The sequence below is a fragment of the Lichenostomus cassidix genome, chromosome 26, assembly GCF_008360975.1.
Source record: "Lichenostomus cassidix isolate B80296 chromosome 26, HeHo_3.0, whole genome shotgun sequence".
In the NCBI taxonomy this organism is placed as follows: Eukaryota; Metazoa; Chordata; class Aves; order Passeriformes; family Meliphagidae; genus Lichenostomus; species Lichenostomus cassidix.
Window position 1 is genome coordinate 4,197,260 of NC_139506.1, and position 27,882 is coordinate 4,225,141.

The following is a 27,882-nucleotide window of genomic DNA, read 5'->3' on the forward strand; positions in this document are numbered from 1 at the left end:
GGGCCTGGGCTTTCCCAGATTGGGGACGAGGGCTCGATGGGGACATCTCGGGGTACAGAGGGGACAGGAGCACCCCCTGACCCCACAGATGGGGACCCTGCAGATCCACCACCCCCAAATTCCAGCTACCAGCAGCTTTTATTTCGCACCAAAACGATCACGGACGCAGCAGCAGTCCCGGTTCTGGCTGGGGGAGGTCCCTGTGCCCGCAGGGGAGGGACAGTCACCTTGTCCCCACGCCGAGGGGACACAGGGCTCTGATTGCACCCCTGGCTGCTGTGATGAGCTGGACGGGGCTCAGCAGCTCGGGGTGACCCTCGGGGTGACCCTCGGGGCTGGGGGTGAAGCTGTGCCTGGTCCTGGAGCGGGGCAGCTCCGTGTCACCTCCTCCCGGGGTGGGGACACTGCCCAGGGAGGGGCACAGGGATGGGGATGGACAGGACTGACCCTCCCTGGACCCCCCAGACCCTCTGGACCCTCTGGCCCTGGGGGAGAGGGCGAAGGCAGCTCAGGGTGGAGGGGAAGCCACCGAGCTGAGGGGGACAGTGGGGACAGGCAGGGCCAGCCACAGGGTACAGCACAGGGTGACAGGCACCCAGTGCCACCAGCAGCACCCAGACTGTCCCCAAACCCTCGTGGCTCAGGCTGGCTCTGCCCCTTTCTCCCGCAGCTCCCACCCCTCATGGAAAAGGGCTTTGGGGTCAGCAGGGACATGGGGACAGTGCTGGTTTGGGGTCAGCACCCCGATGTCACCCAGCAGGGCAGGAGGGGACAGAGGGCGTGGCGAAGGGGGGCAACCAAAGTGACCGAGCAGCTCTGGGGGCTCCTGAGCGGACAGGGTGAGCCCGTGTCCCCCCTCGGGGACAGCAGAGGGGACAGGGCGGGTGCCAGGCGGAGCAGCAGCAGTGCCAGCAGGGCACGGCCATGCCGGGCACGGGGCCGAGCGGCGCTCAGCCTTAAGGCGATGGTGAGGCTGTCTCGGGTGGGCTGCGACCTCTCCGAGGCCATGGTCCTCTCCAGCATCTCGTGGTCCAGTCTCGGGGGTGTCCAGCGGCTCCTGGTGGCCATGGCAGAGCTCCTCTCCTCCCCCTCGGCCCGGCTGAGGGGCGAGGGGGACATGGGGACACGGCCAGGACAGCAGAGCTCGGGGTGGCGCCTATTTGGGGACCTGCAGGGCTGTGACCAGCGGCTTCATCTTGAAGTACTGTTTAAACCTTAACTTTGCATATCTGCAGAGAGAGGAGAGGAGAGGAGAGGAGAGGAGAGGAGAGGAGAGGAGAGGAGAGGAGAGGAGAGGAGAGGAGAGGAGAGGAGAGGAGAGAAGAGAAGAGAAGAGAAGAGAAGAGAAGAGAAGAGAAGAGAAGAGAAGAGAAGAGAAGAGAAGAGAAGAGAAGAGAAGAGAAGAGAAAAGAGAAGAGAAGAGAAAAGAAGAGAAAAGAAGAGAAAAGAAGAGAAAAGAAGAGAAAAGGATGACCCTGAGCTCCTCAGGTGGGACAGCCCTGAGCCCTAGTGGGATCCTCCTGCTCCAGGCATTTCCCGCTGGGAGCAAATTTCTCAAACTCACCTTAAGAAATTAAAGTCTATGGTCGAGTATTTATCCTGGATCAGCCCCCAGCACGCCCAGAGGAAGTGGGACGCCTGCAACGGGCAGAAAAAGGATCAGAAAAGGGGCACGGAGCATCCCTGACCATGGGACAGAGGTGCTCATGGCTGCCCTGGCATTCCCGGAATTCCCAGGGCTGGGATGAGGATGGGACACGGAGCAGGGGGTTGTCCACATCTGGATTTTTGTGCATCCAGAGGTTGCTCCCGGCTGGAGGGAGGGGTGGCAGCAGGGAGGATGATGACCGCAGGGTGCCACCCCCTGTGCCACCCTCCCGGCAGCTCCAGCCAGGAAAACGAGGGTATTTCACCCGAAATTTCCAGACAGTTGGCTCAGGCTGCTGCTGGCAGCTACCGAAGAGGATTTCCTCACGCCAGGCCGTGGCTGACCCCTCTGAAGGGACGCCCAAGGCCACTGATGTCACACACACGCTGTCCCCAGCACACCCCGTGACCTTGCCCGGGGGCTCAATGCCCCTGAAGCGCTGCCAGGCCCTGTGTGACACCACGTCCCAGGTGTCCCCAAGCCCCCAGGGTGGCACCTGCACCCCCATCCTGGCAGATCCCCCAGAATCCCGAGAGCAGCTGGGCTGTTGTCACCCCTGGGCTGTTGTCATCCCTGGGCTGTTGTCATCCCTGGGCTGTTGTCACCTCTGGGCTGTTGTCACCCGTGGGCTGTTGTCACCCCTGGCTCCTTCCCCCTGCAGCACTCACCAGGGAGAACTTGTTCACTTGCACATAGAGCGTTTCCAGCTCCTGCTGGGACACGGCAGTGTCCCCTGGGTGGCCCTGGGTGAGCTCCTTGTAGGCCTGCAGGTAGGAGTGCAGCCACTGCAGCTGAGCCGCCCTGCTGGGGTAGAGGCCATAGTCCACCTCCTTGACACCTGCGGGGACACGGGGGACACGGGGGACATGGGGGGATACAGGGGGACACAGGGGACACAAGGGGACACAGGACACAAGGGACACAGGGGGACACAGGGGACACAGGGGGACATGGGGAGACACATGGAGACCCCATTTCCCACCCTTGGACTGAGGATAAAACTTCCTCCTCCATTCCCAGGGGTCTGAAAGCCCCATTTCCCACCCCAGGAGTGGGGATTCAACTTCCTCCTCCATTCCTAGTAACAGGGAAACCCCATTCCCCACCCCAGGACTGAGGATAAAACTCTCTCCTCCATCCCAGTAATAGGGAAACCCCACTTTCCACCCCAGGACTGAGGATAAAACTCTCTCCTACATCCCCAGAGGTCTGAAAACTCCATTTCCCACCCCAGGATTGAGGATAAAACTCCCTCCTCCAACCCAGCAATAGAGAAACCCCATTTCCCACTGAAGAACTGGGGATTCAACTCCCTCCTCCATTCCCAGCCATAAGGAGACCCCACTTCCTACCCCAGGATTGAGGATAAAACTTCCTCCTCCATTCCCAGTCATAAGGAGATCCCATTTCCCACCCCAAGACTGAGGACAAAACTCTCTCCTCCATCGCCAGGGGTTTGAAAACCCCATTTCCCACTCCAGGATTGAGGATAAAACTTTTTCCTCCATTCCCAGTCATAAGGAAACCCCAAATCCCACCCCGGGATTGAGGATAAAACTCCCTCCTCCACCCCCAGGGACTGTGACACCCCAGGCCAGGGCTGGGGTCACCTTCAGACCCCACAGAGGACCCCAAAACCCCACCTGCAAACTCGTTGAAGTGGTTCCCAATGTCGAAGGCCTGGTAGTTGTACCCCGTGTACTCGTAGTCGATGAAGTGCACGCGCTCTGCAGGGACAAAAGGGACAGCTGGGAGGTGGGGGGACACAGGTGACACCCCCGGGGGTGGCCGAGGGACACGGCCGGGCACCCAGAGCCCTGTCCCCAGCCGCACGGACCTCGTGTCCTGTCGTAGATGATGTTCTTGCACAGGAGGTCGTTGTGGCACAGCACCACGGGGGACCCGAGCTGGGACAGTGTCCCCTTCATCCAGGCCAGCTCCTGCTCCAGCGCCTCCAGGCTGGGCACGTCCTGCGGGAGGCTGGCGAGAGGACAAAAGGGACAGGGGACGGGGTGGGATCGCTGCTGCTGGCGGGGAGCCTCCCTGGGGGCTCAGGGGTGGCGTTTCCCTGGTGGCACTTCCCGGTGGCATTCCCGGGTGGCACTTCCCCGGTGGCATTTCCCTGTGGCATTTCCCCTAGTGTCATTTCCCTGGTGGCATTTCCCTGGTGGCATTTCCCTGTGGCATTTCCCCAGTGGCACTTCCCCGTGGCATTTCCCCGGAGCCATTTCCCTGGTGCCATTTCCCCAGTGCCATTTCCCGGTGCCATTTCCTGGTGGCATTTCCCGGTGGCACTTCCCTGGTGGCGTTTCCCTGGTGGCATTTCCCTGGTGGCATTTCCCCGGTGGCATTTCCCGGTGGCACTTCCCCAGTGGCATTTCCCAGTGGCATTTCCCTGTGGCATTTCCCAGTGGCATTTCCCTGTGGCATTTCCCCTAGTGGCATTTCCCCGGTGGCATTTCCCTGGTGGCATTTCCCTGTGGCATTTCCCCTGTTCCCAGCTCTTCCATGGGGCTCAGGATGGAATTTCCCTGCCTTCCCTCATGTTCTTTACAAACGACCCCATTAATGCCACAAAGCGGGCATTCCGAGGTGCCGCAGGTTCCCATGGGATTGATTCCTTCATCCTGTGGGATTTTGGGCAATGAGAGGGTTTGGGGTTCTGTCACCCCACAGGAAACCTCTGCCCCATTGTCCCCCACACTGTGGGACACTCAGACCCAAGTTGGGCATTCCAAGGTGCTGCAGATTCCCATGGGATTGATTCCTTCATCCTGTGGGATTTTGGACAGTGAGAGAGTTTGGGGTTTTGTCACCCTACAGAAAACCTCTGTCCCATTGTCCCCCATGCCACCTCCAAGCTGGGCACTCGGAGACGCCACAGCCCCCCATGGGATTGATTCCTTCATCCTGTGGGATTTTGGGCACGGAGTGGGTTTGGGGTTCTCTCACCCCACAGGAAACCTCTGTCCCATTGTCCCCCACACTGGGGGACACTCAGCTCCAATCTGGGCATTCTGGGCTGCCACAGATTCCCATGGGATTGACTCCTTCATCCTGTGGGATTTCGGGCAGTGAGAGGGTTTGGGGTTCTGTCACCCCATAGGAATCTCCTGTCCCATTGTCCCCCATGCCAGCTCCAAGCTGGGCACTCCGGGCTGCCACAGATTCCCATGGGAATGATTCCTTTATCCTGTGAGATTTTGGGCACCTCCGGGGCACCGAGAGGGTTTGGGGTTCTGTCACCCCACAGGAAACCTCAGTGCCATTGCCTCCTACACTGTGGGACACTCAGCTCCAAGCTGGGCATTCCGAGGTGCCACAGGTTCCCATGGGATTGATTCCTTCATCCTGTAGGATTTTGGTCACCGAGAGCATTTGGGGTTCTGTCACCCCACAGGAAACCTCTGCCCCATTGTCCCCCATGCCAGCTCTAAGCTGGGCACTCCGAGGCACCACAGCCCCCCATGGGATTGACTCCTTCATCCTGTAGGATTTCGGGCACAGAGAGCCTAACGAGGCTGTTTTTGGGGACAGGACCCGTTTGGTACCCAGGCAGACATCACAACCCAACCCCACCCCATCCCTTCCCCTAAAACCCCCACTCCCAGCCCCAAATCCAGCCAGGCAAGCACTGGGGAATGTTTTGCACTCCGCCAGGGCGCTCAGCCCCGCCGTAACCCCAGCAGCGCGGCTTCCCAGAAGAGAGCTCGTTAATGATTGCCTAATTAGCCGCGCGGAAGGCGCAGCTCGGGTAAAGTCTGAGGAGCGCGGCTGGCTCCTGCCGCCGGTTAATGATTCGCCAGCCTCGGGGTTCGTTCACCTCCTCCGCCTCTTGGGGCTGCCCCAATCCTTCCCGGACACCCCAAAACTCACCTGCCGGGCCCGCCCAGCCGCCCCGAAAAGCGGGGGAAAAAGTTCCCATTTTCCCTGGAAATGGGAATTGGGGGGTTTTAATCTCGGCTGGTTGGTTGGCGGCTCAGCAGGGTTTGAGCTCCGGATTATTCTGGGTTTGAATTCCCCAGAGGAGGAGGAGGAGGAGGAGGAGGAGGAGGAGGATGGTTACAGCAGTGGGAGGCTGTGGCTCGGCTGGATCCTGCCTGGATTCTGCACAGACCCATCCCAGAGCTCCAGCAGAGCCCAAATCACCCCCAAACCGGCATGAGGAAGGGGATTGGAGCTTCCTCCACCCTCCCTGCTCCCGGGGCTCGGGAAGGGATGGTGATCCAGCAGCGCTCCAACCCCAAAACCACCCCCAGATCCCCGCAGAGGCTTTACCTGGGAACCAGGGCTGGGTGGGCAGGGGGTGCCCGGGCAGAGCCTGGCTCTTTGGGATCCCTCTGCCTTTACCTGGGGTTGGATACCTTTGGGCTGAGCTCCGTCTTCACCAGGGTGAGGTATTTGTGCAGCTTCTGCCACAGGATGGGCCTGGGGAGGCTCCCGTTGGCGTGGATGGCGTGGACTCGGGCCATCTCCCGGGCCACCAGCCTGGCGTGGGGCACAGGGGAGGGGGGAGAGGTGAGCCTGGATCCTCAAACTGCCCCCCAAAACACACCCTTGGGATGTCTTGAGGGGGATTCCCTGAAAATCTTGGTTAAAAACGCAGCTGAACCCCCTTTTTGTGTCAGGGATCAGCTTCTGGAGCGTTTTGGTGTTCAGCTTTCCAGGGCAAGTTCAGCCCAAAGCTGTGCTTCCCAGAAAATCTCCATTCCAGCTTCCCGGGAAACCTCTATTCACCAAAACATGAAATTTGGTGATTTTGATAATTCTCCTGGCTGAAGTTTGACCCGTTTATCTCCCATTTATCCCTGTGTTTCCCTGGAAATCTCTGTTTCAGCTTCCCAGGAAACCTCTCTTCACCAAAACTCGATGTTCTAGAAATTTGGTTATTTTTATAATCCTGTCTAAACTTCTGCCCATTTATCCCCCATTTATCCCTGTGCTTCCCAGAAAATCTCTATTCCATCTTCCCAGAAAACCTCTATTCACCAAAACCCAGTGTTCTAGAAATTTGGTTATTTTTATAATCCTGGCTAAACTTCGGCCCGTTTATCCCCATTTGTCCCCCATTTATCTCCCATTTATCCCCCATCTATCTCCCATTTATCCCTGTGCTTCCCAGAAAATCTCCATTCCAGCTTCCCAGGAAACCTCTATTCACCAAAACCCTGTGTTCTAGAAATTTGGTAATTTTTATAATCCTGGCTGAAGTTTTGGCACACCAGCGACCCCCAACCACGGCAGCGAGGGGAGAGCTGCAAACACAGCACAACCCCTAGAAAAACCCCCAAATCCCCAAATCCCGCAGCTCCCCCAAGAGACAATGAGGATCCCACCCACCTGAAGATGTGCGGGTCCCTCACATGGTCAGGTCCCAGCGCGATTCCCGGCAGGAACTGGTAGCACAGCCCGTTCTGGAAGGCGCAGTAGAGGTCGGGGGCACAGCCGTGGGCTCGCAGCACCTGGAAATTCCTCAGCTCCGTCTCCCTGTCCACCAGCAGCTCCGTCTTCCTGCCGTAGACACGGACCAGCACGGCGTCCGCCATCCCCTCCTCCGTGTAGCAAGCCACCAGCTTGTTGGTGATGCCGTCCGTGAAGAGCTGCGTGGGGACAGTGAAGGCTGAGGTGGCACCTGGATGTCACCTCAGGTGAGCTCCGTGGGGACAGTGACGGTTGAGGTGACACCCGGATGTCCTAGCTGCGAATCCCACCGGCTGGAAAACCTTCCTGAATCATTCCCAGACACCCCAAAGCTCGCCTGGTGCGTCAGCCCGGCCACCCCAAAAAATGGGATGGGTTGGGAGTGGGGATTGGGTGTTTTAATCTAGGCTGGGTTTCTAGGATTGCCTGGCTGGAAGGAGCAAGGTGGCACAGCCAGGAACACTCCCGGGGGAGGCGACACGAGTTTGCTGGTGGTTTGGGTGGAAATCTTGCTATTTTTCACCTGGGAGCTGCGGGATAACTCAGGAACAGCTCAGGGATAACTCAGCAGCAGCTCAGGAGCAGTTCAGGAACAGCTCAGGAACAGCTCAGGGATAGCTCAGGAAGAGCTCAGGGATAAGTCAAGAGCAGCTCAGGGATAAGTCAGGAACAGCTTAGGGATAACTCAGGAACAGCTCAGGGATAACTCAGGGACAACTCAGGGATAACTCAGGTGCAGCTCGGGCCAGATGTGCCGCCGGCACTCTTGGCACGGGAGCAGCCCCGCGGGAATCGCTCCCGGAAAAAGAAAAAAAAAAATCAGCGTAAATTGGCACGAAATGAGAAAAATAAATAAATAAACCGCTCCGCCGAGGCCGAAAACAAGGCCCGGAGCAAACACCACCCCCCATCCCCTCCTCCGACCCTCCCCGCCGGCCGGGGCGCTGATAGGCGGGGATGTCGCTGCTGGGGACGTCTCGTGTCACCGCGCTGATGGCTCCTCGCAGATGGAAAGGGAGTTTTGTTCTCCCGGCGCTCCTCCTTGGCCGCCTGCCCGCGCACATGCCGGGGCTGCTGCCGCCCGCGCCGGGCTCCGCGCCCCGTGCCGCCGGGATTTGGGAACCTCCGGGCCGCCGGGGGGGTTTGGGGTTTTGTCACCCCGCGGGAAACCTCTGTGCCATTGCCTGCCACACTGGGGGACACTCAGCTCCGAGCTGGGCACTTCGGGCTGCCGCAGATTCCCATGGGATTGATTCCTTCATCCTGTGGGATTTCGGGCAGTGAGAGGGTTTGGGGTTCTGTCACCCCACAGGAAACTCCTGCCCCATTGCCCCTCATGCCAGCTCCAAGCTGGGCACTCCGAGGTGCCACAACCCCCCATGGGAATGATTCCTTCATCCTGCGGGATTTCGGGCAGTGAGAGGGTTTGGGGTTTTGTCACCCCATAGGAAACTCCTGTCCCATTGTCCCCCATGCCACCTCTAAGCTGGGCACTGCGAGGTGCTGAGGCTCCTCAAGGCAATGATTTCTTCATCCTGTGGGATTTGGGCACCTCCGGGGCACCGAGAGGGCTTGAGGTTCTGTCACCCCATAGGAATCTCCTGTCCCATTGTCCCCCACTCCAGCTCCAAGCTGGGCACTCCGAGGTGCCGTGGCTCCCCATGGGATTGATTCCTTCATCCTGTGGGATTTTGGGAGCCGGAGCAGGCGGGGGGTGAAGGCTCCTGCTCCGGCAGCCGCGGAGCTCGGGGGTGGGACGGATAATTTTAGACATCCCACTCCGCAGCCCACGCTCCCCTATAGGGTTCCTAAATATAGGGCTCCCCGTGCAGCCTCCCGAGGGAGGCTCGAGGCGCTGGAACGAGACCCTCCAAGCGGGATGGGGCTGGCACCGGAGGTGTCACAGCCCCTCGGCGCCGGTGTCACCATCGGCCACGCGCGGGTTGGTGGCTCCTCCACGTGGAGCAAAATCCTCGTGCCCTGCTTTGTTTTGCGGCCCTTTTCCAGCAGGTTTAAGGGGATTACGGAGCCTTATCCCCACCCTGAATTCCAGGCCACCAACTCTGGGGACGCACACGTGGCTCCTGGGCCACCTGCAGGGGCTGGTTTGGGGGTGGCAGCTCCTCCAGCTCCCGGGGAACCGACTGGGAGGTGCCTGGCGCTGTTCCCTGTGGATCCAGGCTGCTGCCACCCCAAATCCTTCCCTTCTGCAGCTGGTGACAGCAGGGACAGAGGGGAGGGAGTGTGACTCCACCAACTTCGCAGCGATTCGATGCAGAAAGCGCTGGAATGAAGCAGCAAAATCCAACACCTGGTGCTGCACCTGCCGGGAGGATCCCTCAGCATTCCCAAAACAGCTCCCTGCTGGCTCCCTCAGCACCTCCAGCCCGGGCCTGCGCACCAGCAGGGCAACTTGTTGCCAAATTCGGGCTAAAAAACATCCAACCCCTCCGGAGGCCTGGCAGGGCTTTGGCTCGGAGTCGCTGCCGCCCTTATCTCTGGCTGAGGGATGGATGGATGGAGGAGTTTGAGCTTCTCCGAGAGCTCGGCTGACTCAGCGGCATGGACATTCCTGGGGGATGAGGGGCGCAACCTGGGAATCGCTCCCGACAATAAAAAAAATCAGGGTAAATTGGCACAAAATTTAAAAAAAATAAATATCTATATATATATATAGGAAGTGGGAGCGACCTGGAGCTCAGCAAGGAGAGCGCAGGGCGAGGGAACACCCAGATCCTTTTTGCCGAGCTCCTGAGCCGCGGGAGATTTTCCCGTGCCACCGGCACAGCCTGGTACAGCCCCTGCACAGCCGGGCTTGCCGCCGGGCAGCGAGGTGCTGGGAGCGGGGCAGCGCTCCAGGACAGCGGGCAAGGGAACGGGGTGGCTAACGGGAACGGGCTGAGGGCTCTGCCCCGCTCCATCCCCTCCCGGGCGGCTCCTGCCAGGGGAAACCCGGGAGGAGGGAAAGCAGCCGAGGGAAACGCAGCGGCAGGGTTTTCCTTCAACTCCTAAGTGGGTTTTTTTCCTTTTTTTTTTTAATTAAAAACACACTCACGCACAGCCGAGCTGCTGTTGAACACTGACCCGGCGGTGCCGGGATCCCCCAGAGCCGGGGTCCCTCAGCAACCCCCAAACCCCGCCAGCAGAACGAGACATTTCCTGCCCCTGCAAACTCCAACTCCCAGCTTCCTGCCCGCTGCCATCTGCCCTTTCAGATGGCTTTTCCTGCAGCTTCTTGTATTTAATTACACTTGGCTATTAATACATTTTTAATGACGCTCCGGGCGCGCGGGAAGCGTGTGCCTTCGGCGGGGACAGCGGCTCACGTGCAGGGTTCCGGTGCCAGCCCCTCCACGCTCCGCTGCCCAGCGCCAGGAGACCTGAGGGCACAGACGCCACCAGCCTGTGTCACCCCGGACCCGGAGGCGAGGAGGAGGAGAGGAGTTCCCACGCCAGCCCAGCTCTCACAGCAAAGCCCTGGCAGCTCCGCGCTCAGCCGAGCGCTGTCCCGTGCCAGCAGCCCCGAGCTGGTGACCAACTCCCACCTGAGCTGGGGCTCAGCCCACGCCGCCCGGGGAAGGTGGGAACAGAGGAATATCCCAAGCAAGAGCAGTTCCCGGGAGCTGCCGCTGCTGCGGGCACCCCCACGCCTTGGCAGGAGCTCTGGGGACGCTTTTGGGCTGACAGCCACCGCTCGGTGACAACCCGAGGGGTCCCTAAGCCTCTTTGGGGGTGTGATGGGGGTGTCACGCCTTTGCACAGCTGATGGAGCTCTGGGTTCGCTCTGAGCGGGGAGGGGAGACGCAGGGGTGGGGGGACATGGGGTGTCACCCTGCGCGGCAGGTCTGGAGCCCCCCATGGTGGCTCCAGAGTCACCCTTGTGTGGACCTTACAGACCCCTCAGCGAGCTCTCCTGCTGCCCCACGGCCAGCCCTAGAGCCCCCCACGGTGAACCCCACAGAGTTCCAGGGTGAGGAACCTACAAACCCCTCACGGTGAACCGCACAGACCCCCTTGGGTGAACCCTACATCCGCCCCTCGAACAGATCCCGCAGCCCCCCGTGTTGAGCACCACAACCCCCCTAGGACTAACCCTATAGCCCCCCAAGCTGAGCCCCACAGCCCTTCTGGGGCAGAACCTATAGCCCCCAGCTTGAGCCCCACAACCCCTCTGGGGGGAACCCTATAGCCCCCCAGGCTGAGCCCCTCAGCCCCGCTTGAGCTGACCCCACACCCCGCCGTGCTGAGCCCCGCAGCCCCCTCGGCCAGCCCCCGTAACCCCACACCCCACCCAGCCGGGCTCTGCAGCCCCACCGGCCGATCCCCGCGGGGAAGCGGCTGCCGGCTGGCGGGGTGTCAGCGCACGGTGCCCCCCGTACCTTGGTCTTCACCGCGGCCGAATCCCAGGCGGGTCTGAGCTGCCGCACGATCCGCAGCGCCCCGGGCAGCACGTCCCCCTCGTCCACCGCAATGCCGAGGTGCGGCACGGCCGGGCTCCCGCCGCCGCCCCCCCGCTCCGGCCCCGGCCCCGGGCAGTCGGGGCAGCGGGCGGGCGGTGCGGCCATGGCCAGCTCCGCGCTGCCGGAGCCGCGGCTCGTGTGCCGGGGGCTGCGCGGGGCCGGCGGCCGCGGGGAGGAGCCGCCGCCGCTGGGAAGCCATGAGTCACCGGCCCGCCTCCCGCCCGCCTCCCCGGCAGCGGCGGCAGCGCCCGCACCGGCACCGCGGGCAGCGGATCGGCATCCTACCGGCACCGGCATCGCGGGCAGCGGATCGGCATCCTACCGGCACCGGCATCACGGGTAGCGGATCGGCATCCTACCGACACCGGCATCACGGGTAGCGGATCGGCATCCTACCGGCGCCGCGGGCAGCGGATCCGCACCCGACTGGCACCGGCATCCCGGCGGGTGACACGCACCCCACCCACACCGCGACCCGGACCCGGACCCGCACCCGATCCGCACCGGCATCAGCGGACCCGCATCCCACCCGCACCGGACCCGCATCCCACCCGCACCGGACCCGCATCCCACCCGTACCGGTCCCCAGGCCGCTGGCACCCGACCGGGACCGGCATCCCGAGCAGTGGATCTGCACCGGGACCCGGGCAGCGCCCCCGCACCGGGATTGGGCACCGTGACCCCGCTCCGCCGCACCTGCTGCCGGTGCCTCCCCCACGCATTCCCGGAGCCCCTCAGCCACCCCCGGGTAGCAGCACCGGGATTTCCCTCTCCAGACCTGCTGCCGGTGCCTCCTGCCCGGTTGCCTTTCCCTTCCATTCCTGGAACCCCAAAGCCGTCCTAGAGGATCCGCACCGGGACTGCCCCCGCAGCTGGTGCCCTCCACCCCAATGCCTCCCATCCATCCATCCATCATCCATCCATCCATCCATCCATCCATCCATCCCTCCATCCCTCCCCTGAGCCCCTCCGCCATCCCGGGGGGCTCCGCACGCCCCCACTCCCTCCCTTCGGGGTTAAAAAGGATGAGGATGAGGATGCCACGCACGGGATGAGCCGGCAGCACCCCAAGGCTCCAGGCGGGATGGATCCCCTCGGGATAACCTCTCCAGCCCTGCTCCCATTGCACCCTCCAGGCGCTGATTCCATAGGGATCCACCGGCGGGCTGGGGAGAGGTTCTGGGGGTAAAGCCAGCGCGGGATTTTCCCGCTGGCAGAGCCCCCCGCAGCCCCCGGACACGAATTCATTACCAGAGGAAACAACAGCGTCACACGGCCGGCAGAGCAGAATGCCCCCTCCAAAGTTTCCAGCTGGCCGTGGCTGAAATCAGCTCAACGGACCATGGAGACCTGGGGGAAATCATTCAAGGAAGGCGGGGGGGACACAAAAAACCCCGCCAGCCAGTTTCCCGTGGTTCTAAAAATAGCGGCAGCCCTGTCAGTGTTAATAGGATGGGCAGAACTGCCGCCGCGCTTTTTGGGGCTGAGCTTGGCCTAATTGCTCGGCCGGAACGATCTAATCCGGGCCGAGGCGGGTGAGCGCTGCCCCGCAGGCAGGGCAGCAGCATCCGCCGGGAAATTGCCCCCGGAGCAGGCGATTAGAGGTGTTAATAGCCCGGCTTAAGGGGCTCCGGAGGGTTTGGCCTCCCGCTGCTTGAAAGGAGAGTGAGGAAAGGGAATAGAGCAGGATCCGGGAAAAATATCCTGGTTTAGGCCGCGCTGAGCATTTTCCAGGAGCCGCAGTTGGGGTTGAAATCGCCTTTTAAAAGCTCACATCCACTCGAGTCTTCGCCAGAGCAGAGCCTCGGGTGTGGAGGACAGAGCAGGGGAGGCTGAGTGATTTCCGAGTGGAATTTCCCATGGTGGGAAGGGAGGGAAGCTCTCCCCGGCATCTCTGCGCATCCAGAAGGTTGTGGATGTAGCTCCAGCCCTGACCTGAGTAGATTCCCTCTTTCCTGAGGGTTTTTCCCTCCCTCCCTCCCAGCTCCCGGGGTTTCCTGTGCTGATGCGCGGCTGCCCGCAGCGCTCAGGAAACGCTGGCTGAGAGGAGATATTCGTCCCTTCCCTCCACTCCCAGGCCCTGCAGAGCCACTGCCACCACCGCCGAGCTGGAGGTGACAGGCCAGCGCTGCAGAAGGTGACAGTAAAAAACACATCTCATCCTCAGGAACCTGAATTTTCCCACCGCCGGGGTTGTGCATCCCAGATTTTAAATGCTGCAGAGACCCCCCCAGGAGGGACAAACATCCACCCAGCCACATCCTCTCTGCTCTGGGGCTGCAGTGGGGCAGAGCGGGGATGAGGATCCGGGCAGAGCAGGGATGGGAATTCGGGCAGGGATGAGGATCGGGACAGGGCAGGGATGGGGATTCGGGCAGGGAAGGGATGAGGATTTGGGCAGAGCAGGGATGAGGATCCAGGCAGAGTGGGGATGAGGATTCGGGCCGGGAGGGATGAGGATTCGGGCAGGGCAGGGATGAAGATCCAGGCCGGGAGGGATGAAGATCCAGGCCGGGAGGGATTCAGGGAAAGCTGGGAGCACAGAGAAAGCTGCAAGACCCACTCGGCCTCCTGTTGCTTTAAATCGTTTAATATTAAAACCACGAAGAGGGGCAGGGCTAACACCAGCTAAAACTACCAATAAACACCGATTATTTCCCTCCCCAAATTAAGGAACGACACACACCGTCACAGATCATCCCTCAGCCACACCAGCAGCGAGTCACTGTGCGCTGCTCCTACTATTGCACATCACCCTAAAAGCGCCCGGAGGGGCAGCTCCGGCCGCAGGATCCCTCTGGAATTCCCAAATTCCCTCCCGGCTCGGCTCTCGGCAGCTCCCGGGAAGCAGCGCGGCGGTTTGGGAGGTTCCAAGCCGAGCTTCGCTCCAGTGACGAGAGAGGAGGTGGCAGAGCTGGAGCGGAGCTGCTGTTTTCCTGCCAATCGCTGCTTCCTGGGGCTACTCCTGCCCCGGGGCTGGTTGCCCACACCCCTCCCGGCCCCGCCGGAGCCCCGGGCGGTCAGCGGGCGGTGGCGAAGCCGATGCGGTTGTGGCGCCGGTCGAATTTGGTGTAGTAGTGGCCGATGAAGGTGGCGCCCAGGATCCAGAGGGGTCCGGCCGGAGGGGGGATGTCCAGCCCGGAGAAAGCCACCACGCACACGTCCTCGCCGTACTGGGATTGCTGCGGGATGGAGAGCCGCGGGGTGGTGGAGGTGGCAGGAGGGAGGTCACCGTGTCACCGAGCCCCAGCGCCACACCCTCTGATTGTTCCTTCCTCGTTGGGGTCACGGAATATCCCGAATAAGGGTCATCGAGCCCAATTCCTGGCCCTGCAACCCCAAAATCCCACCCTGTGCCTGGCGGTGCTGTCCAAACTCTCCGTGACCTCTCTGTCCAGTGACCACTACCCCCTGTCCAAGTTTTTACCCTCGGGGTAAAAACCCTTTCCTGATATCCGAATTCCAGCAAAAAGGATCCCTGCCTGTCTCTGCTCACCCCAAATCCTCCCCAAACCACCCGAGGAAGCAGGGATAGATCTCTCTGTCTCACATGGACACCTCCACCCAACCAGAGGGTTCATTCAAGGAGCAGCATTTTGGGGCAGATTTGGGCTGTTTTAGGGGATCCAGGAGGGTGGAACCTCCATCCAACAAGAGGGTTCAGGGAAAACAAGGAGCAGCATTTTGGAGTTGATGTTGGCTGTTTTAGGGGTTCCAGGAGGGTGGAACATCCACTCAACAGGAGGGTTCAGGGAAAGCAAGGAGCAGCATTTTGGGGCAGATTTGAGCTGTTTTAGGGGATCCAGGAGGGTCGCACCTCCATCCAACAAGAGGGTTTAGGGAAAACAGAGTGCAATATTCTGGGGCAGGTTTTGGCTGCTTTAGGGGATCCAGGACATCCACTCAACAGGAGGGTTTAGGGAGAACAAGGAGCAGTATTTTGGGGTTGATTCGGGCTGTTTTAGGGGATCCAGGAGGGTGGCACTTCCACCCAACAAGACGGTTCAGGGAAAACAAGGAGCAGCATTTTGGGGTTGATTTTCCCTTTTTTAGGGGATCCAGGAGGGTGGAACCTCCATCCAACAAGATGGTTTAGGGAAAACAAGGAGAAGCATTCTGGGGTTGATTTTCACTTTTTTAGGGGTTCCAGGAGGGTGGAACCTTCATCCAACAAGAGGGTTCGGGGAAAACAAGGAGCAGCATTTTGGGGCAGATTTTGGCAGTTTTAGGGGTTCCAGGAGGGCGCAGGATGCCGAGGCAGGACTCACTCACCCGCAGGACGTAGGCTGGGCCGCCGAGAGCATAGACCTTCCCTCCCAGGTGGAAGGAGATGTTGGGCAGCTGAGGGACCTGCTCGCAATCCACCACGTACTGTGGAGGAGGGGACAGCGCTGGCACGGGGGACAAACGGCCAGCGGGGACACGGAGCGGGGCTGGGGTCACTCACCTCTCCTTCGGCCACCTCGGCCGCCCCGATGGCTTTCATGAGCACGGACACGGGGCCAGCGGGGCCGGTGATGTAGGAAGCCCCCGTGTCCACGGCCACCGAGCAGCCTTCCTTGCAGAACAGGATTTCAGCCCCGACGGACACCCTGGGGAGGGAAGGGTGACCCTGAGCGTGCCGCGGGGACACTCCCCGCAATGTCACCTCCATCCCCGGGGAGCTCCAGCCAGGCCTGTGCTGCTCCCGATGTGGAATCTAAGCTCCGTCATGTGCAGCGTTTATTTCCTGGGCTTTTTTAGGGTTTTATTTTTGGATTAAACAAAGCGGGATTGTTTCAGCTCCTCTGACGGGGGTTAAACACTCTTCCAACTGCAGCTCCCGAGTGGAAAACCAGCCCACGGTGCCACCCCCTCCGCATTCCCAGCTGCTCGCCGCTCCTCGCTGAGCCCGGAGAAGCTGCAGGAGCTCACCCCGCTCCTCTCCGGACGGGGAGAAGCATCCGGCAGCAATTCCCAGGGCAAACATCCTGCTGGGATCACCATCCGTGCCGCCCCAGCCTCGCACAGCCGCGGGATGCAGACCTGCCGCTGCCCTAACTCCCCAATTCAACCATCCCGGAGGTTTTCCCACCTAACCCATCCCATAATTTACCATCCCAAGCCCCCCTGGATCTCTCCCCACCCTCACCCCTTCATGCTGATCTGCCAGAAGCCGCTCTTGCTGACGTTCAGGTAGTGGAAGTCGCCGGTGTAGTAGGCCGGGTCGCTGCCTCCCAGGATGATTTCCCCGCCGGGTGTCGGAGGAGCATTCCTGGCGCGCCAAACACAGCGGGAGTGATTCCCCATTTCCCCAAAAATACCCGGTTTGGGAGGGAGCAGCCGCAGCCGCCAGGCTCTGCTGGCCCTGAGCTGGAGCAGCGTTAGGGCACAGCGGGGACAAAGGGGTGACACATGCAGGTGGCTCCTGAGGGGAGCAGGAATGGGGACAGGGTCCTCCAGGATCCGGGAAGAGCGTCCTGGAGCTGGCGGGGGATCAGGGGGACACAGGGGACACCGGGGGTGACCTCGGAGCTCTCGTGCTTTGGGTCTTCTTACTTGGAAGCGCTGCAAAGAGAGAGGAGCTCCGTGAGGCTCAGCGGTGTCCCCAGGGAGCGCGGGGGACACGGGTGACACCCAGGTGACACCCAGGTGACACCCAGGTGACACCCAGCATTCCTGCCCCTCCTCCCGCGGGTTTGGGGGATGCCGGGAGGAGCACAAGTTTGGGGCAGGAAATGGAAGGTTTGGTTGTTTGTTCAGGGTTTTTAAATAGTTTTTTGGGGGTTTGATTTTTAAAAAATTTAGGCTGTAGAGACACCAAACCCCTCCAGGCCGGGATGGCTGCAGCCCCTGTCACAGAGCTGGTGGCTGTGCAGTGACAGTGACAAACGAGCCGGGAGCAGCCAGGCAGCTTGGGGTCCTTCCTTCCTTCCTTCCTTCCTTCCTTCCTTCCTTCCTTCCTTCCTTCCTTCCTTCCTTCCTTCCTTCCTTCCTTCCTTCCTTCCTTCCTTCCTTCCTTCCCTTCCTTCCTTCCTTCCTTCCTTCCTTCCTTCCTTCCTCCCTCCCTCCCTCCCTCCCTTCCCTCCTTCCCTCCTTCCCTCCTTCCCTCCTTCCCTCCTTCCTTCCCTCCTTCCTTCCCTCCTTCCTTCCCTCCTTCCTTCCCTCCTTCCTTCCCTCCTTCCCTCCCTCCCCCCCCAACCCCAACCCTCAATCCCAGCCCCACCACGGCTCTGACACCCCAAACCCCTCTCCCCCCGGCTGTCCCTGTCCCCTGCTGCACCCACCGGCTGTAGTACACGGAGAACACCTCCTCCCGGAGGATCTGCTGCGCCACGATCCGGTCGAACACGGGGGTGATGCCGTCGATGGCCTGGCTGGGGTAACCCATGCCCAGCACGCCGTCGAACCTGGCGAAGATGAAGGGGAAGGCGGGCAGAGCCGTGGCCTCGGCGAACACCTGGATGATGGGGATGTCCGACACCTGCGGGAGGGAACGGGGGGTTTGGAGGGGGTGGGAGGGCTGAAAAACCCTAAAATCCCCCTAAAAAATCATTCGTGTATCTCCTGGCTGAGCTGGCAGCTCCAGGGGTGTGGATTTTTTGGATTCGGTGGGTTCCAGGGCTCACTATGATGATATCCTGCCTGAGAACACCTTCTAAAAAATCCTTCACGCATCTCCTGGCTGAGTTGGCAGCTCCAGGTGTGTGGATTTTTTTGATTTTGTGGATTTCAAGCTTCACTATGATGATATCCTGGCTGAGGACCCCTTTGAACCCCCCTAAAAAACCCTTCACGCATCTCCTGGCTCAGCTGGCAGCTCCAGATGTGTGGATTTGGTGGATTTGGTGGATTTCAAGGTTCACCATGATGATATCCTGTCTCAGGATGCCCTTGAACCCCCCTAAAAAAAATCCCTCATGCATCTCCTGGCTGAGCTGGCAGGTGTGTGGATCTTTTGGATTTTTTGGATTTTGAGGATTTCAAGGTTCACCATGATGACATCCTGCCTGAGAACACCTTCTAAAAAATCCCTCACGCATCTCCTGGCCGAGCTGGCAGCTCCAGGGGTGTGGATTTTTTGGATTTTTTGGGTTTTGAGGGTTCGGTGGGTTCCAGGGCTCACCATGACGATGTCCTGGCTGAGGACACCTTTCACGCTGCCCGTGCCGTAGCGGATGGCGAACCCGGTGCCGTTGGCGGTGTAGGTGCGCGACTTGGAGGAGTCGTAGCGGCTGTGCGACACTGGGAACAGGGACAAGGGACATCCCAGGGGGGCACAGAGCACCTCTGATCCCCCCAAAACCCGCCGGGGGGGGGAATGAACCCACCCGGCCTCAGCGTTTGGATATCAGAGAGACCCCTCAGGAAAAAATCTGCCAAAAATAGACCCGCCCAGCCCTCTCTGAGCAGCCGCAGACTGTGGGAATTTTATGGGATTTTATGGGATTTTATGGGATTTTATGGGGTTTTATGGGATTTTATGGGATTTTATGGGATTTTATGGGGTTTTGGGGTGTCGCTGTGTCCCCTACTCACCGCAGGCGCTGTAGAGGGGGGAGCACTTGTAGGATGGCACCCAGAGGTTGGCCGAGCCCGTGTCGAACACCACCTTGAAGGTCTGCGCGGGGGTCCCGATGCTGATCTCGCCGAAATATTGGGTCTGGGGGGGGAGACGGGGAGCGCGGCCGGGGCTCAGCTCGGAGCCGCCGGGTGACATCGGGGTGACAAACCCCCCCGGCGCTGGGTGACACTCACGTCCAGGTAGTTGGTGAGGAGGGTTGGCGCTGTCCCGTTCCTGGGGACATCCCCTGCCCCTCGCCCTCCGCGGCGCAGCTCCGGGAACACCTCGAGCACCTTCACCCCCATCTCCCGCAGCGACTGGCGGATGGAGGGCATCCTGCGCAGCGCGATCCTGGCGGGCAGGACAGGGCTGGGGGGCACCGCGGGGTCTCCCCCAAACCCCCCGACACCTCCCCGCGGCATTCCCGGCCTCGGGAGCTCCAGCCGGGTGGCTCTAGCTGGCAGCATCTCCCCGCGGTGGGTCCCTTTGTCACCTCAGCCCATCCAGGTGGGCACCCCGAGGTGGGTGGGGGCGGCAGGAGGCACCCGGAGACCCCAAACTCGCTTCAGCGGGGTGGTTAGGGATTCGGGGTGCTCCCGAGCAGTGGGATTGTTGAATTTGGGAAAGACCCCCGCGGCTGGTCGAGTCCCACCGTGAGCTCCTGGTGCTCGAGGAGAGGAGTGAGGAAGAGCAGAGGAGGAGGAGGAGGAGGAAGGAAAAAGCCCCTCAGCCCCTGAACCAACCCCGGCAAAAAAAGGGGGACAGCACCGTGAGGACCCCACGAGCTACCTCTGCAGAGCCCGGGCTGGCGAGGGGACAAGAGTGGCGCCCCAGGTGACAGCCAAGAGCAGCAGGCAGTGGCGCAGCCTCCTGCTGGCTCCCGCCGGCATCGCGTCCTGTCCGGGCTCTGTCCCGGCCCGGCCCGGCGGGGAGGATGCTTTATAGCCCGGGATCCGCTATTCCTCCTCCCCTGGCAGGGGCAGGGCTGGCAATGCCGGGGGTGACACGGTGACAGTCCCCGCGGAGGGTGGCAGGGCCGGGAGCCCCCCGTGCCCGCGGGGAGAGGGGTGAGGGGAGCTGTGAGCCCAAATTCCTTGGGGTTTATCGCTCCCAGGTGGCTCCGCAGAGTGGGAAGGACACAGATCCCGGCTGGGGGTGGTGGTGGCACAGGTCAAGGTGACAACCTGGCCAAGAAGATGTCCCCAAGCTCCACCTGCGCAGGAACAATGGGATTTTCCCCGAGGGAATGGGAACAGCGACATGGGAACGATGGGATTTTCCTAAGGGAATGGGGACAGCGAAGGACACTCGGCCATGGAAACCCCAAGGGATGACCCCAAGGGATGACCCCAAAGGATGACCCCAAGCGATGACCCCACAGCCCCCTCTGCCCTTTTGGGGAATGCTCTGGGGAACACCCTAAGCCCCGAGCAGAGAACAGCCAAACTCATCACAGCTGCTCTGTATGGGATCAGATCCCGGAGTTTGGGAAGGGATTTGCTGCTCCAAGCCCTCAGAGTGAGGGATAATAGAATATTCCAGAATATCCTATATCCAGAATAATAGGATATTCCAGCTGCTCCCCAGGGCTGCTGGATCAGCCCCGCGGCTCCCAGGGACTCCTGACCTCGGCAATCTCGGGGGGAAATTACTCTAAACGCAATAAAAAGTTTTTGGATGATCCCCGAGGACGCATTGCCCTCAGCCCCGGCCCCACAACCGCCCTCCCGTTAATGGGATTTGTCCAGGGAGCTGCCGTCACCCCAAACCGGGGGACACCCCACAAGTCCCAAACAACTTTCCCCCAAAACTGGATGCTTAACGCCCCTTTCCCTGTGGGATTTTGGCTGCCAGGGGAACGAAAGAATTCCCCCAAAACTGGATGTTTAGAGTCCCTTTCTCTGTGGGGTTTTGGCTGTCAGGGGGACGAAACAATTCCCCAAAAACTGGAGGTTTTGCTCCCCTTTCTCTGTGGGGTTTTGGCTGCCAGGGGAACGAAACAATTCCCCCCAAACTGGAGGTTTAACTCCCCTTTCCCTGCGGGATTTCGGCCGCCAGGGCATCTCTGACCCCGCGCAGCCCCAGGGCTCAGCCCCACGGCGCTCTGCCCCATCCCTGACGTCTTTTCCCACGCAGTCCCCTTGTCCCTGCGTCACTCCGGGGAGCCTGGTGGCCGCGCAGGTTGCGGGGACAGGCAGGGTCAGGAGCTGTAGGGACGTGAGAGGGGCTGGAAGGGATCCAGCGGCCATAAATCCTGCCCGGGCATCCCGCGGGCTCGGCCGGCTCTGCCAAGCTCCATCTCCGCGGCTGCGGAGGGATTGTAAAGGAAAAGGGATGTGTCGGAGGGAAATGTGGGGCTGAGGGGATCTGGTGTTTCCAGGTTTTCCTGATCCACGTCTGTGGGATCCCCGAGGAATTCTGGGTGCCCTGGGGGTGGCTTTGTCCCTGCAGGGACAGAGGGACCTTTCTGGTGTGAGAATCCGGAGTGGGATGAACTGGAAATGCTGCGGGAAGGGAGAACCGGAGGGATACAAACCTTCCCCACAGCGTCCTGGGATGGGAAACTGAGGGAAAACAGGGAAAACCGGATCCAGCAGAGAGCTGAGGGCTCTGTGGGGTGACCGCGGGGGTGGCTGTCCTTGCTCCCAGCGCTGGGATGTCCCCACACCTCCCCTGTACCGGGATAACCCCAAAAAGTTATCTCATTCCCCTCTGCCAGCCTGGAGTGGGGACGAGCAGGAGCTGCAGTGGAAAAGGATAAAAAAACCTGGAGTTGCCGTGGAAAAGGATAAAAAACCATGGAAATATGTTTTTTTGGGGGTTAGAGGGACAGGGGTAGGGGACAGAGAGGGACATCAGGCAGCTCTGGGTTCATTCCCAGCCCTTCAGCCCCACAGGGGAAATCCTTAACTCTTCCCATTCAGCCTCAAAACATCTCTCAACCTGAATTTTCAACAGGAAAAGGCAGAAATCCCTCAGCGGATCCATGTGGGAAAGCTGTTTGCTCCAAAATCCTGGGGTTTTATCCAATTTATCCCCACAAAGAGCAAGATTCCAGAGGATTTCCTCTGGAAATAGCAGGGAAATGCTCTTCAGTCCTTCATTTCCCTGCCTGCTCTTCGGGGAGTCGAGTGGTTGGGAGGATGGAAGGAAAACACTTTCCAGAGAGAAAAAATCACCTTCCCGATGGATAAATTCGTTCCTGTCGGGCTGAGCAGGTGCTTTCCTTACAATAAAATCTGAATTTTTTAGCACTTCCCTCTCCAAATGGAATCGCCGGGGAGTTTGGCTGAAGGGCTTTGATTTCTTGAGGGATATTTTCTAGCAGCACCAAAAAAAAAAAGAAGAAAAAAAAGAAAAAGGAGGAGAATTTCTGGCTTTTGCTCACATTTTCCACACTTTTTTTCTAATCCAGGGGTTTGCTGCTGGGGAAAACACACGAGGCTCGTGAGGATCTTTATTCCGGATGACCGAAAATGCAAAAACAACTTTTGGGAAGGGCTTAGGGAGGCTCTGGTGGCACCAGCGCCGGGGGAATTCGGGGATTGACGTCAGGGAGAACCCAAAGCCTGCCAGGGAGAGGATTTACGGGGCTGGGGGGAAACGTTCCCAGCGGGAAAACTTCCGGAGAGGAACTCAGAGCTGTTCCCTGACCTGCTGTCACCTGGGGTGCACCTGGGCCGGACATGACAGGTGACAACGGGAATGGCCAGGTGACAACGGGAATGGCCAGATGACAATGGGAATGGCCAGATGACAATGGGAATGGCCAGGTGACAGCAGGAACGGCTAGGTGACAGCAGGAATGGTCAAGTGACAACAGGCTAGGTGGCAGTGGGAATGACCAGGTGACAACAGGAATGTCCAGGTGACAGCAGGAACAGCTGAGTGACAACAGGAACAGCCGGGTGATGGCAGGAATAGCTGGGTGACAGCAGGAACAGCCAGGTGACAACAGAAATGGCCAGGTGACAACAGGAGTGACCAGGTGACAACAGGAATGGCTAGGTGATAGCAGGAATGGCCAGGTGGCAGTGGGAATGGCCAGGTGACAACAGGAACAGGCGGGTGATGACAGGAATGGCCAGGTGACAATGGGAATGGTCAAGTGACAATAGGAACAACCAGGTGAAAACAAGCTCAGCCAGGTGACAACAAGAGGGCCCAGCTGAAAACAGGCACAGCCAGGTGACAGCAGGAACAGCCAGGTGACAACAGGAGTGGCCAGGTGACAGCAGGAATGGTAAGGTGACAACAGGAATGTCCAGGTGACAGCAGGAACAGCCAGGTGACACCAGGCTCAGCCAGGTGACAACAGGCACGGCCAGGTGACAGCAGGCACGGCCAGGTGACAGCAGGAACAGCCAGGTGACAGCAGGAACAGCCAGGTGACAACAGGAGTGGCCAGGTGACACCAGGCTCAGCCAGGTGACAACAGGCATGGCCAGGTGACAACAGAAATGGCCAGGTGACAACAGGAACAGCCAGGTGACACCAGTCACAACCAGGTGACAACAGGCACAACCAGGTGACAACAGGCACAGCCAGGTGACAACAGGCACAACCAGGTGACAACAGGCACAGCGCCACATCTCCCGTGGGGCTCAGCGGGAACAGGCTCGGCTGGAACTCGTTAATTAATTCCTGCGAGTTAACGAGGCTCTGCGCGGGGAGCAGCTGGGATGGGATTGCTGGTGGGTTTAATTAAACTGCAGCTCCTGGAAAGCTGATTGGGATTCACCTCAGCCGAGTTGCCCAACCTGCTCTCCAGAGAGGAATTTCGGGGCAGCCTTGTCCCAAGGGAGGGGTGGGGACAGAGCGCCAGGGCCATGCTGAGTGACAGGGACAGCCCGGGCTGGCCAGGGGAGGGCCTTGTGCCATCCCAGCCATGGCAATGTCCCTGTGCCACCTCCAGCCATGGGAATGTCCTTGTGCCACCCCCCAGCCATGTCATTGTCCCTGTGCCATGGGAAGGTCCCTGTGACATCTCCAGCTATAGGAACGTCCCTGTGCCACCCCAGTCATGTCATTGTCCCTGTGCCACTTCCAGCCATGGGACTGTCCCTGTGCGACCTCAGCCATGGGAAGCTCCCTGTGCCAGCCCCTAGCCATGTCATTGTCCCCGTGCCACTTCCAGCCTCCCTGTGTCACCTCCAGCCATGGGAATGTCCTTGTGCCACCACAGCCATGGGAAGGTCCTTGTGCCAACACAGCCATGTCATTGTCCCTGTGCCATGGAAAGGTCCCTGTGCCATCTCCAGCTATAGGAATGTCCCTGTGCCACCTCCAGCCACGGTAATGTCCCTGTGCCACCACAGCCATGTCATTGTCCCTGTGTCATCCCAGCCATGGAAAGGTCCCTGTGCCACCACAGCCATGTCATTGTCCCTGTGTCATTCCAGCCATGGAAAGGTCCCTGTGCCACCACAGCCATGGCAATGTCCCTGTGCTACTTCCAGCCTCCCTGTGTCACCTCCAGCCATGGGAATGTCCTTGTGCCACCTCAGCCATGGGAATGTCACTATGCCACCTCCAGCCACGCCATTGTCCCTGCGCCATCTCCAGCCACAGCCGCAATGCCTGCAGGTGACACCAGGAGGTGCCAGCGCTGGGCCAAGCCCTGAGCCATGGCGGAGGAGGTCAGTCCGAGCTCAGCCTCAGACACACTTTTTATTAAATTAACTCTTTCACCAAGGGAAGACAAAAGGAATTAAATAACTGTGAGGATCCCAGAATCCAGCCTGGCACAGCCCTTGGAGCCTGGCTCTGGAGCTCCGTGGGACAGCGAGGGGACACTGTGGGGACACTGTCCCTGCTGGGGGACTCTGGCCAGCATGGAGGGTCCCAGGGACGAGAGGGGCACCAGCTCTTGGGGACAGCCAGAGCCAGGGCTGTCTCACCCCATCCCATCGTGGTCACTCGGCCCAGGACAGCTCAGGTCACACCATGGAGCCACTGTCACCCATTTTCTGCAGGAGCTGCAACAGGGACAGATTGGGGTTAGCAGGAAATCCACCCGTGCAGCCCTGGGGACAGCAGAGGACATTCTCTGGGGAATCCCAGGGTGTCCTCAGCCCCTTCTCACCTGGCTCAGCAGGGGGATGTTTGCCAGAGAGCCCAAAAACCCGAAAGCCACGGGGAAGAAACTCCTGTGTGGATGCAAAAGGGTCTGCTGAGCTCTGGAGAGAATTCCCTGAGCTCCATCCTGATGATCCCACCCTGGAGCTCCATCCCGATGATCCCTGGATCTCCATCCTGGTGATCCCACCCTGGAGCTCCATCCCAAAGATCCCAGACTCCATCCCAATGATCCCACCCTGGAGCTCCACCCTGATAATCCCACCCTAATCTCCATCCTGACGATCCAACCCTGGAGCTCCATCCCAATGATCCCACACTGGAGCTCCATCCTGACGATCCCTGAGCTCCATCCCAATGATCCCAGACTCCATCCCAACGATCCCAGACTCCATCCCAACAATCCCAGCCTCCATCCCAACGATCCCACCCCGCACCTGAAGAGGGAGATGAAGCCGTAGGCCTCCAGCAGCATCCCCAGGACGGGCCAGCGCAGCAGCACCACGATCAGCCCCCCGAAGAAGAAGCTGCTGCCCTTCAGCTTGGGCCGCTGGAAGAAGAAGGTGAAGGTCCTGCGGAAGCCGATGATGAAGACCAGGCCGGAGAGGAAGAGGAGCTGGGAGGAGGAACAGCAGAGGGTCAGGGCAGCTCCTGGATCTGGTTTTGGGGAGCCCCAGCCCGGCCCCACTCACATTCCCAAACGCCATGAGCACGGAGTCGAAGTACAGGAGGATCCCGAAGAGGAGGAAGAAGAGGCCGAAGCCAACCAGACCCACTCCGATCCCTGTGGAAAACAGGAGAGCAGGGAGAAGGGCTCGGGTCCTGAATCAGCACCTCCTGTGCCATTCCCACCCAAAAACACCCTTTGGATTTGTCTCCAAAGCTCAGGAACAGCCTTTGCCCCAGAAATCCCCGAGGGCACCAGAAAAATCATGAACCACCAAGGAAAAACCAACGGGAAAATCATCTCCAGGATGTCAATCACTGAGCAGTGACAGGGAAAGCTGGAGATGATCCCTGGATGATCCAGGAAATCCTCCCCACCTCCCTTTCCCACCTCAGCCCTCTCTGCCCCATCCAGGAGCTGCCAAACCTCCCCACGGAGCTCCCGGAATTCCCGACAGGAATTCCCGCCGGGACACGGCCACCTACTCTGGAAGTCGCTCAGGGACACCATCTTGGCGGTGACGGGGCTGGGCGAGGCCGGGCGAGGGTGGCCCTGCCGCCAGAGTGACCCTTGGAAAAGCCCTTTAGTCCCAACGTCACCCTGGGAATCATTAACGGCGCCGGGAACGCCCACGGCTCCTCCTCCGGGGACATGGTGGCTGCAGGGGGGGGCATGGTGGCTTCAAGAGTGACACGGTGGCTCCATCGGGACATGGTGGCTCCAGGGAGGACATGGTGGCTTCAAGAGTGACATGGTGGCTTCAAGAGGGGCATGGTGGATTCAAGGGGACATGGTGGCCTCAAGGGGGACACAGTGGCTCCAGGGGGACATGGTGGCTTCAGAGGGACATGGTGGGTCCAAGGGGGACATGGTGCCTTCAAGAGTGACACAGTGGCTTCAAAGGGGCACAGTGGCTCCAAGGGGACATGGTGGCCTCAAGGGGGACACAGTGGCTCCAGGGGGACATGGTGGCTTCAAGGGGACATGGTGGATCCAGGGGGGATACAGCGACTTCAAGGGGGACACAATGGCTCCAAGGGGGACATGGTGGCTCCACCAGGACATGGTGGCTCTAGGGAGGACATGGTGGCTTCAAGAGTGACACGGTGGCTTCAAGGAGACATGGTGGCTCTAGGGGCACATGGTGGCTCCAGAGGGACACTGTGACTCGTGGCCACCACACCCCGCTGGTCCTGCCCCCCCAATCCCAGCAGGATGAGCTCCCTGGGATGGGATGGATCCTCAAACAGGGAAAGCAGGGAGAACTTGGGGTGGCCCAGTGGCACTGAGGGGACACCGGAGGTCCCTGCAGTGTCCCCAGGAGTCCCCATGGATCTCCATGGATCCCAGGCTGCTCCGTGGGAAAGCAGAATTTTGGGAATGTCCCACCTCCCGGCATTTGCTGGTCGCTGAGGGAATCTCAGCTCCTGCTGACCCCACACAGTGTCCCCGTGTCACCTGTGTCACCCCAGAGCCACCCACACCCAGCTAGTCCCAAAATCCATCCCCACAAACTGCTCAGGAATGGGAATTCCATCCCTACTGGGAAAAGAAATCCCAAAAAAAGCAGGGAGGAGCTGCCTCTGGATCCCTTCCTGCGAAAATCCATATCCAAGGGTATATGGATTTTTCCTCTGGGAAAAAAAAGGCAGGAAAAGGTTGTTGTTTCATAGATACTTTTATTTCTCTACGGCTAGGAAAATATCCCAGAAAACTAAACCCCTCCCGTCCCACCCTCCTCCCTCCCCCCAAAATGCATAAATAGATTTATTTCCTCCCGATGCAAATCCTTTCCGGGTTAACAAGTCACTGGTTTATGAAGTGTTATGAAAAATAAGAACCAAAATTAAATTAATTAATTCAGGTTTGGTTTCTTTTTTTTAATTTTTTTTTAATTTTTTTTTTTTAAATTAAAATAAAACCAACAGCCGGGTGACACCTTGGGGACAGTGTCTGGTGGGATAAGAACACTGGGATGCTCCTGGTCCTCTCCAGATGTCCCCAAGGTGTCCCCAGAGCCACTACAAGGGGGGTTCTGCCCCAGCTCAGGGTGACACAGGCAAAT

At 59.8% G+C, this 27,882-nt stretch overlaps 3 protein-coding genes across 3 annotated transcripts; all 3 read right to left on the reverse strand.

The window, feature by feature from the left end:
* Nucleotides 1–119: 119 nt before the first annotated feature.
* Nucleotides 120–11,728, reverse strand: ETNK2 (ethanolamine kinase 2). The gene is given in 10 exon segments (XM_085083175.1): nt 120–1,229; nt 1,565–1,638; nt 2,317–2,486; nt 3,292–3,375; nt 3,486–3,628; nt 5,999–6,136; nt 6,989–7,248; nt 11,449–11,684; nt 11,687–11,710; nt 11,713–11,728. Coding segments are annotated over 10 exon segments (1,218 nt in total). The 3' UTR covers nt 120–1,156.
* Nucleotides 11,729–14,101: 2,373 nt separating this feature from the next.
* Nucleotides 14,102–20,179, reverse strand: REN (renin). The gene is made up of 9 exons (XM_085082947.1): nt 19,862–20,179; nt 19,267–19,423; nt 19,048–19,171; nt 18,635–18,753; nt 17,787–17,992; nt 16,661–16,783; nt 15,977–16,121; nt 15,802–15,900; nt 14,102–14,711 (listed from the first exon to the last, which is right to left on the reverse strand). Exons 1-9 carry the CDS (start codon nt 19,960–19,962, stop codon nt 14,550–14,552), a joined length of 1,236 nt encoding a protein of 411 aa, XP_084939073.1. The 5' UTR covers nt 19,963–20,179; the 3' UTR covers nt 14,102–14,549.
* A 4,544-nt stretch (nt 20,180–24,723) lies between these two features.
* On the reverse strand, nt 24,724–26,418 carry GOLT1A (golgi transport 1A). The gene is made up of 5 exons (XM_085082954.1): nt 26,303–26,418; nt 25,843–25,934; nt 25,588–25,766; nt 25,158–25,221; nt 24,724–25,050 (listed from the first exon to the last, which is right to left on the reverse strand). The coding sequence occupies exons 1-5, from the start codon at nt 26,325–26,327 to the stop codon at nt 25,012–25,014; spliced, it is 399 nt and encodes a 132-aa protein (XP_084939080.1). The 5' UTR covers nt 26,328–26,418; the 3' UTR covers nt 24,724–25,011.
* Between the last annotated feature and the right edge of the window lie 1,464 nt (nt 26,419–27,882).